We start from the raw sequence: 19,133 nt of genomic DNA on the forward strand, positions 1-19,133 counted from the left end.
ATAAATAAACTACACATAAACAAGATGCTAAAAAGCTCTGGGGTTTATCTTGTTTCATAAGAGTTTAGACAAACTCCAGGAGTGTTCTTGGTTTTATTAAAAGTATTTTTTGAAAACTTTAAATGCCGGATGAACTATAGAGCACTCTGTGTGCGGTGATGTAAAGGCTCCCTCAGCGATGAATAATATCTAAAGGATTTGGAGCCAACTTTGGCAGTCAGTCATACATCCAGGGAAAGGGCTTGCCTGTTTCATCAAACTGTATTGTCTATTCATCACACACATACTCTGTTCGAGGAAACCAGAGTGACGAGGGACAATCCACGCATGCAAACTCACCAACAAAAGGCCTCTTTATATAACTATATACATATAAGACGGCATGTCTCCCAATTGAGAGAGTCGGGTGTTAAATTGACCTGCAAGCGCGTAACATAATATGAAGCATAAAAATACAATAGTGGAAACCTTCAGTTTGTAAATAATTCTAAATTAAATAAAGGGAAACATTTCGCTACTGTACAGACAGTTGGTGTCACATGTTCCAAGGCATGATGCACCGCAGTAGTCAACGTGCTACTGTCAAACGTTATTACGGTACAATGCTGCATCCTGTTTTTTTTTTTTTTAATTGTGCTTCTGGAGGTGGTAAGTAGGGAATTGTCCTCTAACAAGCATGTTTGCCAGCTGCTACGGTGGCTATCTGTCGAAGTGAGCAGAATCTTGAAAACAAGCCAGACAAATCTCTGTGAATGCTCTCGAGCTCATGATAATTGTGCTCTTTATCGCAACAGGAGGCTCAGATGAAGCGCAGGACTGGGAGCTGACAAAGGTGAGGCCCTCTCAGACCAGAACTAGTTTGAATAGCATAAACATTATCATAACAGACACATCCCATCATGTCCTCTTCTTCCATACATGTCTTCCAGCCTGGAGGCGTCAGCCAGGTCACTCCCGACTCCTCGAAGCGTCCTCGGAGGCGCTGGTCTCATCGAATGGGTTCGCTGGAGCTGATGGTTAAATCCATGCTGGACCTGAGGCAACTGGAGACCTTTACTCACAAGAAAAACTCCAATGATCCTCCCGACGACAGAGAGAGACGGAGCACAATCAACCAGGAGTCCATGGTATGCTGGAGTGTATGTCCAGGAAAGAAGCAGGGAGCTTCTATATGGATCCATGGGGGTATAATTGCACTGCTAAGTCACCTACGCTCATTTTCTGCTGCAGCAGTCGGAAGAGAAATCTAGGTGGCATCGACCCCGACCACATGCTGACTGGCTGTCCTCCCACACATCCAAGGGCATCAAGGGGACTGACGGAGTTGTGCTCTACCCCGAGGACAATCAGGACGACACAAGTCCACCGGGCAGGTAAATCCCTGGCCTTTGACACAAAGTGTCCCCCCAGTGATTACACTGAAACAGAACAGGAGAGCGTTTCTACTTCCCCCTGTTACTCACTGCTTCCACCTTTCTGTTTCTGCATGTCAGGGAGTACACGGTGAAAGAGCAGCACTGCAATGAGAGCCAGGAGGACAGCCGCAGCCCGGACAGTGCATGCTCGTTGGGCTATGGCAGCAGGGAATCCAGCCCGGACCGTATCCTGGATGGTGAGGGTTCAATCTCATGAAACACAGCAGTAAAGCGCTTAACATTATTTTAACGAATAAAAGCTAATACATGTGGCCTAGAAGTTCAATGGTTCAAATCCCACTGCCAATGGGTCATATCTGTGGGTCCCTGAGCATCCATCTATCGATCCATCTAACATAATAAAGATAACAGCCGAAATGCAGTCAGTCCCAATGTTAGGCAAAAAAACCTGCATATACTTACATATTTCTTGTCTTTTTTTTCTTTTTTTTCTAAATAATCAGAGACCCGATCAATGAATGAGGGCGGAGAAGCTGTGGAGACATGGTCTAGCTCATTTACATATAGAAAAAAGGCACATATCCCAAATGTAAAAAAAATAAATAAATCAGAGAAATACTAGTTAACCCACCAAAAAAACCATTACTTTCAGTTTTATGCAACAGGACCAAAATTGAGAAGAGAGGATCTCTGGGTTGTTTGTAAAAAACTAAACAAAACAAAAAATCCCTAGAATATCCAGTCCTTTTTTTTTTAATGAGACAATTAAGCATGTATCTAAATGAACTTTGCAGTGAATACAATGGTACTTTGTTGCATGTAATGTCAATGTATGTAAATTCAGTAAACTTCAAGTATTATTGCATATACTGCCGACCAGGCATTCTCTTTCTTGGAAACCAAATACAGTAGAGATACAGCAAAGAGCAACTGGACTCCTGCTGATGTCTTTTTTTTTGTTCAGAGAAGGATGATTATCTGAATCTCATCTGTGGTGGCTTCCTTGGGTCCCGCAGGTGGATTGCAATCAGGCCATCACCCACTCCAACCTGACACGAGGAAGAGAGAGCGAGAGAGAGAAACATGCATGCACACATACATATATTCCTGTCACGTAACAAGATTTTATGCCTCACTGAGGGCTTCCCCTGGTGCAGCCAGCAGAGCTACCCGTGTAAAAGTGATGTATTGTTCGCCTGAGTAAAACACAGATTAATGCAAGGAATTTTAAAGATATTTCACCCCTCCATGCTTTATTTTCAGTATTTTCATACCTCTACATTTTTTTGCCCCCCAAGTCGTACATTACTTCTCAAAGTGTGTCAAGTGCAGGATTTAAAATTAGAAGCTCCAATGTTCACGAAAGCCCTGATATCTCTTCAACATACAGTAAAGCTGGTACCCGCCGAGAGGGATTTGAGCACACAGAGCGCAGGATTTTTCTAGTTTCCGACGTGATAGAAATATGTCAAATAATTCAACCACATAAACCTCGGTTGTATACAGGCTGGTCATTTGTGAGGGATTATCTTCTACCTACTTGCTTTATCCAGCACACATATACTCTAGATTTTTCTTTTTTTGCTCCTCTCAGTCACATGTGTGCCTCTTCCTTGTTTTTGCTTTCAGACTGCGAAGATGTGGAATCTTTGAGCCATGACAGCTCCGACGAAGAGCAAGAAGAGAAGGAGGAGGACGAGGAGGAGCAGGCGGCTGTGGTCACGAGTATGGACGAGGCTCTGAGGATGGTGACCGCTGACCACAGTGAGGAGGATTTCCTCAAGCAGAACTTTGAAGCGCTGGCGGAGGCCTGCAGCACAGGTAGGCGAGGTGGATGCTGTGACAGCGTTCACACTGCAAACACTGTTTCCAGTTTCCTCACTGTTACACCTTTAGGACTCTCTAACACATTAAATAGCCTTATTATAGCCACAGCATTAAAATTTAATTCCCGAGAACAGAGGATTTCAAAGTGTGGGACTGGCCTCCCCGGGAGGATGCCAGGATGTTCCAAGAAGGGCACGGCAGGAGTAAAAGCATTGCATCCAAAGTTATGCCTTTTCACCGTGTTCCCACATCTTTCCTGTAAAGCTAAAAGAAATTAATGGAGTGTAAAATTATGCACAATTCTATTAAAACCCACATTTTCCAAAAACCTCTGCCCTAGAATAGCTGCTTCTTTAATTAACCTCACATGCAAACACGGATTCTAATTTTGCTTCCTTCATTTCCACCTCATGCATCCATTTCCTTCTGTTTCATTCCTGCTGTCCGTCCACAGCTGAGCGCAGCAGAGTCCAGAGGATCAGTATGTCTTCACGTTTCTTGGCCAGAGGACATAATAACAGGTACTGCCGACCACTTCAGACCAGCGAGAAGTCGCAGCTATAATTACAGGCCCATTTGGACTTGTGCACGCTGTTCTGTCAGACCAGCTGCGTGCCTCCCCACAGTCGCTTTGAGAACGCTTTGTTGTCGCTCTTTGTGAGGAGGTTGCTCATGTTTCCCAGCAATATTGATTTTGATGAGACTGAATAGTTTGAGAAAATTTAGTTTTCGCTTCAAATAGGAAGAAAAACCTTAATTAAATTCCAAATTTTGGCAAAAATGAAGTTGAATATAATGAATATAATATAATTTCAATGCAAAAATTCAAATAAATCTGGTATAGTTACACAATCTTTATACAGTGATGTAAACATATATGTGTATAAATAAAAAATGCAGAGAAGCATATATCCATATGTAATATAGAAAAGCTTGATCATTTATATTGTCTTATATTTTGATATATTCTATAAGAAGTAATACAATGTTCTGATATAATACCAACTCCATGTAATGCAGCAGATACTAATGTCTGTTTCCTCCATTATTTCAGAGAGGTTTTCATTTCTTCCCCATGATGTTTGAATATTCTTTTAACAGACTTTTCCCCCCACTTATCTGCTTCTCTTTGTAGAGCGGTGGCACTGTCGGCCAAAGCGAGTGTAAAGGAACAAGGAAGCGTCTCGGGGAAGCCCCTGGTGTCAAAAGTACGGCCGTTGATGGAGGACGGAGAAAGTACAACAGTGGAAGATAAGACCCCCGTGTCCCCCGGCTTCACCGAGGGGCCAAAGTAAGAAGAGAATACAGACCAGTGATTGTGTGAAATTTATTTTTTGACAAGTACTACACTGGTAGCAGCACTTATGTTTGAGGGAAAAACCAGCACATTAATGTGTTTACATGGAAACGATACAAGACAAACAGATTTATGCAAAACTATAGATATAGATAGATAGATAGATAGATAGATAGATAGATAGATAGATAGATAGATAGATAGATAGATAGATAGATAGATAGATCTGCCATCTGACAGTGATCTGTTTCTCTGGTTCGTCATGTCATTTCCGTTACTTTTTCCCCCTCTGTTGCGTCTCAGCAGGGATCCGGAGAAAGACGGCACTCCTAAACTTCGACCCCTAAAAAAGAAAAACTTAGGCTCTCACTTATGGAGATTGTCCAACCCTCCGTCCAGAGGGTCTCTGCTACTTGGCACAACGTCCTCCTTACAAAAATCCCACTCCGCGCAAAACTTGTCCACTGACTGTACGTTTCATCATCATTTAATTGTTTTTTGTGCTCATGTGTTTGTTGCTATTTCTTTTGAATATTTAGGTCTGACTCTTGTTTCCTGAACTACAAAATCTGCCTCAGTAGTGTATTTACATATAAAATCCATGGCGTGTGTCAGATTTTCTCTATAATATAGCAGATCAATCCGTCTACTCCTAAGTATGACTGTGAATAATTGCTTCGTAGCTGACAGATTTAATTGAACGTTTTGGCACACATGATTAAATGTGCTTCTATTTTCTGAGACAAGTTGCATTAATCTCGCTATTGTCATCCTGTCTCCAGCTCCTCACTCCCCTGTGCCATCTAGTGACCGAAGGGAGTCACAGAAGAGGCCTCAGCAGGGTTTCCTGAATGACAACACTTCCAGACCTTCCTTCTCGTTCTCCTCTCCCTCCTCTGGGTCCCTGCAGTCTCTCCTGTCCCCTCTTCCATGGGAGAGCCCCAAACTGAAGCCCCACCACTCGTACATGAACCCCACTGCCAGCTCGATGGCCAAAAGCAGTCGTTCCTCATCTCTGATTGACGACATCCAGATGGACACTCCGCCTCCTTCCCCCCCGTTCCCCAAGGGCCGGAGGTTCTCAGAGGAGCTGGAGGTCGAACTGCTCACCTCATCGCCCGTCACTATTTTCTCATCCTCCGGCTCATCAACATCTTCCCCCCTATCCCCTCCGCCGTCGAATAATCCCTCCCCAACTCCTGGTCATCGCACAGCAGCTGTTCTACAGACCTCCCTCTCTCAGAACGTGCCTCCCTCTCGCATCCCGCTTCCCAAGCAGCCTCTCAGCCCCCGGCGCAGCCTCTGCCTGGAGGTGAAGCCGAGCTCCAGTGGGTCTGGAGGCACGTCAAGGACTTCTATTCCCACAATAGAAGCTGGATGTGATGTAACTTCTGCTCATGGGATGAGACACGGTAAGACAGTCCGCCATTTCTATATACATATACATATATAAATATAAATATATATATATACACACACACACACACACACACACACACACACACACACACACACACACACACACACACACACACACACACACACACACACACACACACACACACACACACACACACACACACACACACACACACACACACAGATAATGACCTAAGCTATTCCCGACATGTGTGTTACATTGCTTCTGTCTCGTTATTTTCAGCTCGAGCTCGACTCTCTCTAAGTTTGGATCCTTTTTATCTCAGTTCCCTGAAGCAGAAAGCGGACTCAGTCTCTCAATGGTACCATTTTTATATCACTTGACAACACTTCTATTTTTTCTTCCACATTCTTATGAAGCTATTGACAAGAGAAAATAATCACCAATTATCTGCTTAATGCAGTTGTCTTGGTCACTGTTTCTATTTTGTTTGAGTTTTAATCAGGATTAACCTCTGATGTACATTTGTGTCTCATTTATTTCTAGTGTCAAGGAGGCAGGTCAGGCGGCTGTAGCTAAAGAGTGCCCTCTGGTGCCTGAACAGACCCTCACATCAAGCCTCCAGCCAGGTCTGGCCTCCCACAACTTCCTTATCAGTTAACGTTTGACTTCTTTATCAGTGAAACTCTTCAGACTTCTGGCCTGTTTTTCATCCTGCTTGTGTTCACTCCCCTGTCTCGCTGCCTTCCTGCTATATATATATATATACTGTGATCATAAGGACTCACTTGAAAACGAGACGCGACATCTCAAGGGTCTATCCTTCAATAAACTCAAACGTCCACAGAGGAAGGGAGAGTCAATTCAGCTGTCGATTAACGGTTAAGGTCGTGTCCCAAGAAACCAGAGGAAAAACTGAGGACGCAAATGGATGATTGTCATATATATTTTACTAAATTGATATATACTTAACCTCCGGTAGATGCCAAGTCTGACTGTCTCAGAGAACGTGCTCCTAACAGTCTGTTATTAAACATTATTCTCTGCCAAGTCCAGGTAACAAGGCTTTCTTCACGCTGCTTGGTAATTTTTTCAGAAATGTTTAATTCTGAGCCAAATCTCACAATAACGGCGTACTTTCTTTTCCCCACTCCTCTCTCTGCTCTTCCATGTATGATAACCGCCTCTCCAAGGCAGTACGTTTTATTTCACTACATTTCATTCTAAACACGCAAACACCCATAATGACCATCAAGTGATATCTTGTCCACATTTGTATCTACAACTATGTTGTTGCTGGAGGATATAAACTGTGAAATCCTTTTTCTCACTCTCCCGGCTCACACAGTTCCTCCGCTCTGTGAGATCGTGCTTCAGCCTCCTCATGCGCTTTTTTATTTTTTTATTTTTTTTGATTCACTCAGTTTCTTTTCTGATACCAAGAGAATGCTTTAATGCTCTTCAACCTTTTACTCAATGTTCACTGTGCGCCTACTCTGCTCGATTGCAGTGTGTGTGTGTGTGTGTGTGTGTGTGTGTGTGTGTGTGTGTGTGTGTGTGTGTGTGTGTGTGTGTGTGTGTGTGTGTGTATGTGTGTGTGAGAGAAAGAGAACTTGGTAGTTTTCCTCGTGCTGAGCTGCACTTGAAAGTCCTTCTCTCGATCTCTATCCGCAGATTGTCCAGTCACCTTGGAGGCTTGTCGGCAGGTCGCTACCGACCTTCACAGCAGTCTGAGGAAAACCGTCGTGATGTACACCACGGTCAGTATGTGTGTCTGTGTGTGTCCCAGAGTAAAAAGATAAAAAAAAACATTTAACAAGAATTTGGGAGACAATTAAAAAGTGCAACTCCTCACACAGGAACTGAAAGTAAAAGCAGCAACACCTGCCAAACAGGTTTTTCATTTAAAAGTGAGCGTGCGTGCCTCCACTTGAGGCCATCTTATATTACTTGTTTAGTGTGATTTGCTAATGGTCCACAACTCACATATTTTCAGCTTCAAGAGAATTTCCACATCAGAGTTTGAGCAAAACCAACAGAAACAAATAATAAAAGATCAATTGTTGCAGGAGCCCACAAACTGCATAGTGGTTGAACAAATGTCCAGTTTCCCAATAAAGGAACCTTAAGTTCCAGAAAACAAATCTGTACTTGAATATATTTGAAGAGAAATCTAGGTCCAAGTGTCAGTAGAATAGAATAGAATAGAATAGAATAGAATAGAATAGAATAGAATATTATTATTACTTCCAGAGGAAAATTCCTTATTTCTCCGTATTTGACCTGGAGACTATGAGCGGTGAGCTGCCATCACGGCGCTTGGGGACGGGGGATAATGTTAGCTGGGGATAAAACTGAGCTCTCAGGACTCTTACCTCTATTAAGCAGGGATAGAAAATGGATGGAGTGATTGAAAACGCTCATATTGTTAAGGTGTTCATGCATGATATCTTCGAAGCATCCTGAGAAAATTCCTTTCACAGACTCGACCACTGACCCCAAGGTCACAGGTCAACATGGCCTTGCATGCAAATTCATTTTCCCAGCCATTTCATAGCACCCTAATTTATAAGTCATTTGCAGGGGAAAACCCAGCAATTCCACGGGAAGAAAGTTTATATCCTCATTTTAATAGTAGAGACGGCGCTCGCCTCCATCACTGAAACTAAGAGCTGGTTGCTCAAGAGAGCAGCCCGGTAGCTGTAAGCGCTTCTACTTTTAGAAAGTCGAGGTACCTCCAAACGGCAGCAGTGTGAAAACAAAGTGTTCTTGGGTTTACACTGCATGCATTATAAAAGTCTGGACTCACAATAGTGTCAGCTGATACAACCAAGTTTAGATGAGTGTTTTAATATTTCCTGAGTTCTTGAATCCTCTTCAGAAGCTCGTGTGGAGAGTTTTCTATTTTTTATAGTATTGAATTTTTCCTACAAATGTAGTCTTTATGTAATTTTCCTGACTAGATGTCTCATTTCCTTTGTGGGTTCACGTGTTCACTTAACAACAGGTACTGGAGGGCGACCAGCAGGCCAGTGAAGATCAGCAGGAGATGAGGCGCATCCTGTCTGAGGCTCTTTTAACACTGAAGACTGAGCTGGACTCTTTACCTCACCCCACCTCAACGAGTGGGCGTCCCCGAGTGGACCAGGGGGGGAAGAGTGAGGAAGATAAGACGATGGCTCTGCTGGAGCAATACGCTGAGCTGCTGCTGAAGTCTGTGGAGAGGAGACTGGATACGAAGACCTGAAGGCCCAGATAATAGGAGGAGACGTACGGCACTCTAGTTGTTTGCACATAGATTTTCTTTTCTTTCTTTCTGTCTTTATGAACTGGAAGCTGGTGAGATATTAGTATATATACCGACTGTGCACTGACAAATGAAATGGTTAAAAAGTTGCCTTGTTTTTAAGATGCCATGGCTGTTTGGTTGTTTGTCGACCCTCTACTTTCACGAATCAAATTCCTGCTGAGTAATGAGTCACAAAATGTTACAAGCGAAGACGCTTGATATGAGAATGAGGTTTTACACGAGGCGCAGCGTGAGTCAAAACACTTGTGGAAAAATTGTAGCTGGTTAAGGATTGCTTTTTGGTTTAAAATCATGGGTGTAGTTAAAATACAGAAAGCTCACAGGTTTGGTAGACACGTTTTTAATGATGGGAATAAGGGCAAATGTAAGTTTGTGTTGAAGGGAAGAGGAAGTTGAGTTGATATGTGAGGAGAGAGATGGTGTGGTAGAAGGCGAAAGATAAGTGTTACATGAAAGACTTGCCGCTAATGTTGAGACTTCCTCTGTGAGACATGTTTGTCACATTTTTGTATCACCAAAATATTTCTTGTCGCAAAGGTAAGTAATTTTAAGTTATCATTTCAGGGTACATCAGTCATGCATATGTGCTGCTTCATTTTTCTTCTGTGCTGATATAAGTGTTTGTTTGGTATTCTCTATTTGTATGAAGCGTTCCTTTTGTTTGTTTCATATTTATATTTGTTTGCTTAAAATAAAGAGCAAAAAATACTGACGCTGATGTCTGAATAATAACTTTATTTAGGAGTCACACCATTAGACGAAGGGCCGTACAGTGGTGGTTTGCACAGACAATATTCACTCTTTGAGTCCAGGCTGGAGGTGCTTTCATATGCAGATTTTGCATGTTCTTCCTGAGCATGTGTGGGTTTTCTCCTGGTACGGTGGAGCTTTGGTGTAAAAATCAGACGTGTATATAGTCACAACAGCGGTATAGGCGGTTTGGATGAAGACTTACCAGATATTTGAACTCAAAAGCAAATAACTGGTACAACTCTCTGTGTGGAGTTTGCATGTTCACCTTGTGCATGCAGGAGTTTTCTCAGGGTTTTCTAAATTCATCACCGCATGCGTTTGAGGCTAACTGATGACACCAAATTGCCTTCTAAATCTGAGCATTTCCATGTTATTTGTCATTTTATGGACTAAATGAGTACAGAAGGTGAGTGGGTAAGTTAACAAATCACCCAGTGATAATTTTCCAGTCCGAATCATCTCAGTTAGTTTCATTGTGATTATAAAGAGCTTATTTTTCAAAGAAATACAGTAGAATATACATACTGGAAAACATAAGCCAGTGCACTAACTTGGAAATTTTGTTACAAATGCTATTTTTAGTCCTTTGAAGCAAAGTATAAGATGAGCTCAGCTCAGTCTGTATTAATCCAAAAGTAACACACAAAACCACATATTTGTTAAGCTTTCTGCAAGATAAAGTATATTAATGGTTAAACTCGTGGGTATACCTCGATGTGCGTTTCTGCGCATGTCTGCTGAGACTTACACTCATATTTATGTATGTGTGAGTAGTAGTGGTTTTTTTTTTTTTTTTTTAAGGAAGCGTCTCCACGTTGACATAGGTGAGAACAACATCGTGCAGGATATTGATCCTGTCGATGCGGTTGAGCTCGCGGACACGGTGGCGGAACTCAAACAGTGGGATGTTGTTCACAGCCACCCGGAAGGAGTCGGTGCTGCACAGGATCTTCATCTGAAACACAGGAAAACACTCAGTGGGGTGTATACAAAGAGACACACAGGTAATTTACACGTGGTGCAGGTATGTAAATGTCCATTAAACGAGTGTTGCTGTGGGTTTACCTGGTGAATAAATATCATTTAAAAAAAAAATAAAAAATCTGTAAACTGTTTATACTGGTGCATGAGGTTTGTTGTGCATACACAGGTCCATGCCAGCATCTATGGCATAGATTTGTACATGTGTGATATGTTCAGTGTGTATTTACTATGATTCGTGTACGCCGACAAAGAACTGTACATTTTCACCTCAGTCAGCTTGCAAGTGGATTTAATGATGTTCTGCTAGGGGAAAAGTTAGTTCCCAGATTTTTGGCACTAAAATGGTACTAAAAGTTCATCACAAAAGAAACAAATTTAAAAAGGCTCATCTAAACTTCAACAATCGGTGGAAACAAATAACTTGTTTTAAGTTTTTTCTGTCAACTTTGCACACAGCGCACTCCACCTCCTCATTCTCTTTTGCCTGTGGCGTTTTGTGGGCAGATTGGAATCAATGCTGCTCCCTGTTTGTGAGCAAAGTCAAGTCATGGGCAAGAAAGTACTGTAGTATTCCGGGCAAAGAACCTGTGAATTCATATGCATGCTTACAGTAATAGTCTCTTGAAAAAAAACTAAACAATGCAAGCTGGATGTATAAAGACACCCTTTGGACAGGATGTGAAAAGCTGGACATGTCGGGGCACTAGTGGACTTTTGATTACTCTCTTATAATTTTATGTTATAATACATCACATTGTACTGCTGCTGTGCTTCTTTGGGCAAGGGCAAACTATTAACTCCACTTGTAAAAATTCAACCTATGTGCACATTTGCACAGATTAAAGTATGTACTTATTACAGACGCTGAAATATCAATACATGTACACACATATCAATTTACACACACAAAATGAGACACAAACACACATCTCCACATACTTGCTGGTAATTTAGCTGACAATATTTAGACCCATGCTACAATGTAATGCTGTGCAGGACAAACTGTTAAAGACATGTTCATATGATGTTGGATCACTTAATAATAACACGGGAAAGCATCTGAACGTGTGGCGATTATTACGGGTGTCAGTCGGCTCAGATACAAAGACACCTCCTCTCATTGGTCGCCTCTTTGCCCTGCTTGTTTAACATGATTGTTATTGATGTTACTGAGCAACATGAGACCCCCACTGACCTCCAGGAGCCTCCCTGCAGTACAGCAGCTCCTTTATCTAGGACCCTTTTCCATCTTTTCCAAACGTTAGCCTGATGTTAACCATGAGAAAGTGACCTAGAGTGAGTCAAATGTAGCACATGTAGCATTTTGAAAGAGCAACAGGTCATCATGAAATTAGTAGACCACAACAACCATGACACTGTGGTTAGTTTCAGTTAGTGTTACTTCCTCAGCAACTAGTTATAATCTTATGTTGTTTTTGCAGGTGGCATTTCTCTTTTATTTGAATTAGTTGAATTAGTCACTGACAGTGCTTTTAATGAGTCCGTATCAATTTGGCATTGATTTATTGATGTCAGCATACTTCAAATAGCATATTTGCATTTAAATTCCTGGAGCCAGTGGTCCTTGTCTGTTTGCTATTTTCAGCACTCACCTCAAAAGGGCTCCCCAGTGCAAAAGGGAAGGGTCCTTTCAGGTCCCTCTCTTCAGAGCCCCAGCGCTCACCCAATTTGTGATTTCGGACCATTACTTGTTTCCCCCCCTCGTTGAAGCGGGGGTTGATGTGAAAAGCAATGTCGTTTCCTCTGAGGAAGTTCACTGTGAACCTGAGGGAGAACGAAGGGAATACGCCGAAGAACACATCCTCTTAAACAACCAAAATCTCTAATAATTCGTGTTATTTTGATCAACATGCGTCCTCCATATGATTGCCATCAATTTTCTTCTGCAAGCTTAAAGAGAACAGAAAGACATCAGTGGTGCGTGGACATAGGCTTACATTTTACCATCAGGTTTCACATGGCCCAGGATGGTCATCATCATTTTATCATACACTCCTCGGGCCAGGTTCAAGTTGTATGGCACACTCTGAAAAGCCGAGAGACTCAATAAGCATGACAACCAACCAACAACATAACATGATGCATGTAAGACGTTCTTGTGCTTGACTCACTAACGGTCCAGACGTGGGTGGAAGCCAGTGTAAAGGCACCAGAGATGGATTCTGTCCAGGCCATCCCGACTGTCCCGGGTTATAAGGCCAACCAGGATGGGCAGCCCATCCCGGTACACTTGGGTGGATGCTGGGAGCAGGAGCAGGCACCGGGGATGGAAGTGGAGTTTGTGCTGGGACTTGAACTTGCATTGGAGCTGGTGTCTGTTGGGGCTGGTACTGAGTCCCTGGCCAACAGGGGTGGCAAGACTGCACTGAGTTTGGAGGTAAAGCTTGAGCTTGAGCTGGCACCATGGTTGTGATCGGTGCTGGAGCTGGTGCCATGACTTGAGCTGGCACCATGGTTGTGATCGGTGCAGGAGCTGGAGCTGGTGCCATGACTTGAGCTGGCACCGAAACGGTCATTGGAGCACCAACAGAGACGGCTGGTTGTGTCCCAGGCCAGCAGGGTGTGTTTGGCTGGCCGGTCCAGCAGGGTGCAGGCTGGGTGGGCTGGATGAACTGGGTGGGCTGGGTGGGCTGGCTGGGCTGGATGAACTGGGTGGGCTGAGTGGGCTGGATGAACTGGGTGGGCTGGGTGGGCTGGGTGAGCTGGGTGAGCTGCCCCGGCCAAGCAGGGAACCCACCTGAAGACGATGGAAGACTGGGCCAAAGGCCGTTCGGCTGGGGGACAGAGCCAGAGGATGGACAGGGGCCACACAGAGCATCAGAATGCTGAGGCGGGGGCGGAGATGGGGGCGGAGACGGGGGAGGGGGAGAGAGAGGAGGGTCAGGAGGCAAGACCGCGATACGTGGAAGAGAGAGAGTGGACAGGATGGAGGACACCAACTTGAAGTTGCAAACATGGCCATTTGACATAAGCAAAAAAAAACAAAAAAATCTGTATTTAGATTGCTGCAATGATAATAATCATTTATATCTTACCAGGGTGGCGACGTGAGAATTTGATGAGGTACTTACATCCATACTGCCTATAAAAATAAGATCATTCACATTTATTTGCTTGAATTTGGAAGTTTATTGTCGACATGTGGGAACAACAACAACACACACACACACACACACACACACACACACACACACACACACACACACACACACACACACACACACACACACACACACACACACACACACACACACACACACACACACACTTGATCAAACCAAACAAACAATAAGTAACTAAATAGATTAAGTCCCAACATATCCGAACAAGAGTAGGAAGAAACAAAGCTTATTTACTTCTACCCCTTCTCCACCTCAGCCATCAGCATCCCTGTAGTTTTTTTTATGTGCATATTTACTAATAAACTGTACAAAAAATTGTAAATAAAAATATTGATGAATAATAAATCCTCCTTACACTCGTGTCTATAGCCTGTCCTCCTCCCTGTACATGTGAACACCATTGTTTTGTTCTGTTTTTTGAACTGGGTCATGATTGAACATGGCCTGAGCTCCACCTCCATCTGTTCCACAATCTCACTTCACATGTTGAAAGACAAAATGACTTCAGTGTTGAAACCTGCCATGTTTTATCTGTAAATAACCTATCCGGTTATAACCTGCAAATTTTAAATAATAACTTCTGAATATTTGTTGGAAGTTGGTTGTTTATTGCTTTATATAATATTTGTGTTGTTCAAAAAATGTACCGGGTCAGTGAATTTTTGTATGTTTGATTTAAAGAAAAAAAAAAAAAAAAAAAAGTTATTTTGTATGATTTATTCACTATTTTCTTTTGTTTATGAATAAAAAAACAACAAAAAACTTTTAAACATTTTCATGTCATTAAAAGAGACCTGGCCTGTCAAAACCTAAAACAAAACAAACAAACCTGCTGTCAAAATGAACTTTGACAAACTGTGGAGGGAAAATAGTTCACAAGGTGACCACCAGAGGACTCTACAGCTCAAAGTGTCAGGAAATGTTGACACTGTGGGATTGTACTAATCAAGACGTCCTGGAGCTCACTGACTGCTGCAGATTGTGCTAATTGAGTGAGGACAACTACCGACAGTCTCCTGGCTCGTGCTGGGACATAATAACACACTTATACAGGAATGTGCAGCAACAAGCATTCACTTGTTTTCACTTTAAACCAATAATTGTTGTGAATGTAGATTCACATACTGAATTGTATGTTGTATTGTATGTTTACCAATACTTGGCAAATTCAACAAGAACACAGTTAATGATCCTTATTTATTTGCATGGATGCATTTCATGTCTCCTCTGTGTAATACTGCTTAGTAATTTTACTAATTATAACACAAGGACAGAGATTACTCGATGTATTATACCACAACTCTGTAATCACTATCATTCTTAATCAGTGTGATACTATTTTACTTTAAAATTTGCGTTATTTAAAAAGGCCCTGGATCATATGAACTATTCATTTTGTCCACGTCTCTGTCGGTAGCACATTTCAAGAAACTTTCACCGCGTTACAAGATTCTGATATTTTTTTTTACATAAAACTAATTTCCACCTTAGACAAAATGTGAAACTACTAGTTGTGATCTTAATATATATAAACAGATTCGATGCATCAGTGAAGGGAAAGAAGGAGATCTACCTGTTGTTGTATTTGGTCCTCAGGTGCACACAGGAGCAGGCTGTAGTGTGGTTTGGGTCAATAGGTCGGCTCTCAGCCAAGCACAGTGAAACAGTCTTTTATAGCCCCAAATCCACTCAGGACATGGCTCCTCCTCGCTTCATCACTCCACTGTCAGAATAATGCCTCTCCCTATGCTTCAAAATGTTTGAAGAAATCCCACATTTTCACACAATGTCCTTTTAATCACGTTCATTTAGTTTATTTTGACAAGATATTTAGAGTCATGATGGCCTTAAAGTGGATCAAATGCTGAGAGAAGGAAAGCATGCGCTGTACAGCAACATCTTCTTGTTGAAATATAATTTCTGAGCACATATTGCATATCAAGTCATTTTTAACAGTGATATGTGTGTATTTTCCAGAAACGTGCACTTTATTCGCCTCAGCTGGACCCGTTGACGTCACAAATTGAGAGACATGTTTGTGCTGGTGAGCTTCACTTCTGTGATGAGCAGTCATAAGATTGAGCGCGACTCATGCCGTATCTGTCTGGGTCATGCAACATAACACAATTATAGCAGATCGACAAATGGGTCAGGATTTTGCGCTGTTTTCTGTATGTCCAAATGATTCACCTTCAGGTTAACTCGCTCAGCTGGATTTGTTGGGGTTCCCACTTCTCTGTGGATTATTGCTGGATCAGATTAGATAGGATGAGCTGGCCTCATCCCCAAAAAATGTTAAAACATTATTAATGGTAAACAAGGGATTCATTCGTCAAAATCCAACTTGATAAGCATCCACGCAATTGTCCAATAAATCTCCGGGGAAACAGCATCACAGCAAATAACACTTCCATATGCGGACTCACACAGTCGCTGTGGTTGTCTCTCCGACATTATTAGATTACCGAGCTGAAAAATGTCAGAGATGTCAGAACTTCTTAGAATGTAAATACTTAATCCACCCAGAATTTAACCCCAAGCCATATGTACTGCTGGCTGTGTAATATTAAGCTTTATATAGTCACAATTCTCACCAAGATCAGTCTACACTTTCCAATGACATGCGTTCGACGGACATTAGTGAAAAATGGATTTGCATCAAATACATCTTTATATATATGCGGATATGAGCTTCAAATATATTTCCCGTATGATTCCAGTAATATAGTCATTATTAACAGTTTATAGGTCATACATGAAAATGCTCATGAATTTCCACTATAATAGAGTTGTTTAGTCTTATATTAAAACATTTTTGAGACTTAAATGTGCCTTTTAAATATGAAATAATATTTTAAAAAAAGACTAAAATCACACTATATACAGGACTGTCTCAGAAAATTAGAATATTGTGTTAAAGTCCTTTATTTTCTGTAATGCAACTAAAAACATGAAAATGTCATACATTCTGGATTCATTACACATCAACTGAAATATTGCAAGCCTTTTGTCGTTTTAATATTGCTGATTATGGCATACAGCTTAAGAAAACTCAAATATCCTATCTCAAAATATTAGAATATCATGAAAAAGTATACTAGCAGGCTATTTAACTAATCACTTGAATCGTCTAATTAACTCGAAACACCTGCAAGGGTTTCCCTGAGCCTTTAAAAACACTCAGCTTGGTTCAGTAAACTAAATCACAAGTATGGGGAAGACTGCTGACCTGACTGCTGTCCAGAGGACCATCATTGACACCCTCCATCAGGAGGGTAAGACACAAAAAGAAATTTCTAAAAGAGCGGCTGTTCACAGAGTGCAGTTTCAAAGCACATTCACAAAAAGTCTGTTGGAAGGAGGAAATGTGGCAGGAAACGCTGCGCAACCAAGAGAGAGGACCGCAGCCTTAACAGCATTGTGAAGAAGAGCCGCTTCCAGAATTTGGGGGAGCTTCAAAGACAGTGGACTGAAGCTGGAGTCCAGGTATCAAAAGCCACCGTTCACAGACGTGTCCGGGAAATGGGCTACAATAGCCGTATTCCCACGGTCAAGCCACTCCTGAACTCAAGACAACGGAAGAAGCGTCTGACTTGGGCTATGGAAAAGAAGCACTGGACAGTTGCAGAGTGGTCCAGAGTACTGTTTTCAGACGAAAGCAAGTTTTGTATTTCATTTGGAAGTCAAGGCGTTAGAGTCTGGAGGAAGGCTGGAGAGGAGCACAATCCAAGTTGCTTGAAATCCAGTGTGAAGTTCCCACAGTCAGCAATGGTTTGGGGAGCCATGTCAGCTGCTGGTGTTGGTCCACTGTGTTTCATCAAGTCCAGAGTCAATGCAGCTGTGTACCAAGAGATTTTAGAGCACTACATGCTTCCATCTGTTGAAAAGCTCTATGGAGATGATGATTTCATTTTCCAGCATGATCTGGCACCTGCCCACAGTGCCAAAACCACCAGTAACTGGTGTACTGACCATGGCATTACTGTCCTCGATTGGCCTGCCAACTCCCCTGACCTGAACCCCATAGAGAATTTGTGGGGTATTGTGAAGAAGAAGCTGAAAGACACCAGACCCAATAATGCAAATGAGCTAAAGGCCGCTATTGAAGCATCCTGGGCCTCCATAACACCTCAGCAATGCCACAGGCTGATTGCTTCCATGCCACGCCGCATTGATGCAGTAATCCGTGCAAAAGGGTTCCCAACCAAGTACTGAGTGCATTAATTGACATTTTCAAATGTTTGATTTTGTTTTGCTGTTATAAATCTTTTTTTTTTACTTGGTCTGAGGAAATATTCAAATTTTTTGAGATAGGATATTTGAGTTTTCTTAAGCTGTATGCCATAATCAGCAATATTAAAATAATAAAAGGCTTGCAATATTTCAGTTGATGTGTAATGAATCCAGAATGTATGACATTTTAGTTTTTTTAATTGCATTACAGAAAATAAAGACCTTTATCACAATATTCTAATTTTCTGAGACAGTCCTGTACATGATGGATTTCTCACTGGATGTAGGACTTCTCGAGACACCAGTGAGTCCTACTAATCTTCAAAATAATCTGCTATTTGCAATAAAGGAGCCGAACTGTATCTTATTAGATGAGTTGTACGAATGTTTGAAAGATGAATAAAACCTGAAGTTACCAAAAAAATGGTCACTTCCCCATGGAAAGGTTAAAACCTAGACCAGCCACAAAACATGTATTGTTTCATTTGCAACAATTAATCATCACATTTGTCATGTTAGACCACAAGACTAAGCTCATTTAGAAAATATATGTGGTCTAATTCAATTGCAAGGAGGCAAGCAGAAGGAGGCCGAGCGCCACACATTAACATAACCCAGTCTGTCATCCCACGGTGTCCGGACTGCTCCATTAACTGCAGTCTTCTCTCCATCTGGTCTAAATCTGCCTTCTTCACAGCATTGTGACTTCCATTTTCCCCTGCGCTGACCCTGCTCCTGACACGCTGACCTGTTTGACCCGGCAGTTACAACTTTAACATACTAAACTGAAGAATTACTTTAGCAGGTTTTCCCTCAATCGCTTTTTGTT

General features: G+C 42.1%; 2 protein-coding genes across 3 annotated transcripts in view; one reads left to right on the forward strand and one right to left on the reverse strand.

Moving 5' to 3' along the window:
* Positions 1-9,910, forward strand: part of LOC308126488 (mitogen-activated protein kinase-binding protein 1-like) — a 23,592-nt gene extending 13,682 nt beyond the window's left edge. Inside the window, exons 21-33 of the mRNA XM_080490925.1 lie at positions 795-832; positions 930-1,127; positions 1,231-1,373; positions 1,494-1,612; positions 3,006-3,197; positions 3,658-3,724; positions 4,339-4,494; positions 4,804-4,970; positions 5,283-5,912; positions 6,164-6,242; positions 6,428-6,510; positions 7,556-7,641; positions 8,889-9,910. Coding sequence (XP_080347051.1) covers positions 795-832; positions 930-1,127; positions 1,231-1,373; positions 1,494-1,612; positions 3,006-3,197; positions 3,658-3,724; positions 4,339-4,494; positions 4,804-4,970; positions 5,283-5,912; positions 6,164-6,242; positions 6,428-6,510; positions 7,556-7,641; positions 8,889-9,128 — 2,198 coding nt within the window. The 3' untranslated portion in view covers positions 9,129-9,910. The remainder of the gene's footprint in view (positions 1-794; positions 833-929; positions 1,128-1,230; positions 1,374-1,493; positions 1,613-3,005; positions 3,198-3,657; positions 3,725-4,338; positions 4,495-4,803; positions 4,971-5,282; positions 5,913-6,163; positions 6,243-6,427; positions 6,511-7,555; positions 7,642-8,888) is intronic.
* On the reverse strand, positions 9,908-15,820 carry LOC308126484 (uncharacterized protein). 2 transcript variants are annotated; one of them, XM_080490916.1, is made up of 7 exons: positions 15,645-15,718; positions 13,985-14,031; positions 13,061-13,774; positions 12,887-12,975; positions 12,542-12,713; positions 12,124-12,194; positions 9,915-10,899 (listed from the first exon to the last, which is right to left on the reverse strand). In XM_080490916.1, the coding sequence occupies exons 2-7, from the start codon at positions 14,024-14,026 to the stop codon at positions 10,896-10,898; spliced, it is 1,092 nt and encodes a 363-aa protein (XP_080347042.1). In that variant the 5' UTR covers positions 14,027-14,031; positions 15,645-15,718; the 3' UTR covers positions 9,915-10,895. The 2 variants fall into 2 exon arrangements, with proteins under 2 accessions (XP_080347041.1, XP_080347042.1); XM_080490915.1 differs by lacking the exon at positions 12,124-12,194 and having other exon boundaries at positions 9,908-10,899; positions 15,645-15,820.
* Positions 15,821-19,133: the final 3,313 nt, after the last annotated feature.

Source organism: Lipophrys pholis, assembly GCF_963383615.2.
Source record: "Lipophrys pholis genome assembly, chromosome: 21".
Taxonomy (NCBI): domain Eukaryota; kingdom Metazoa; phylum Chordata; class Actinopteri; order Blenniiformes; family Blenniidae; genus Lipophrys; species Lipophrys pholis.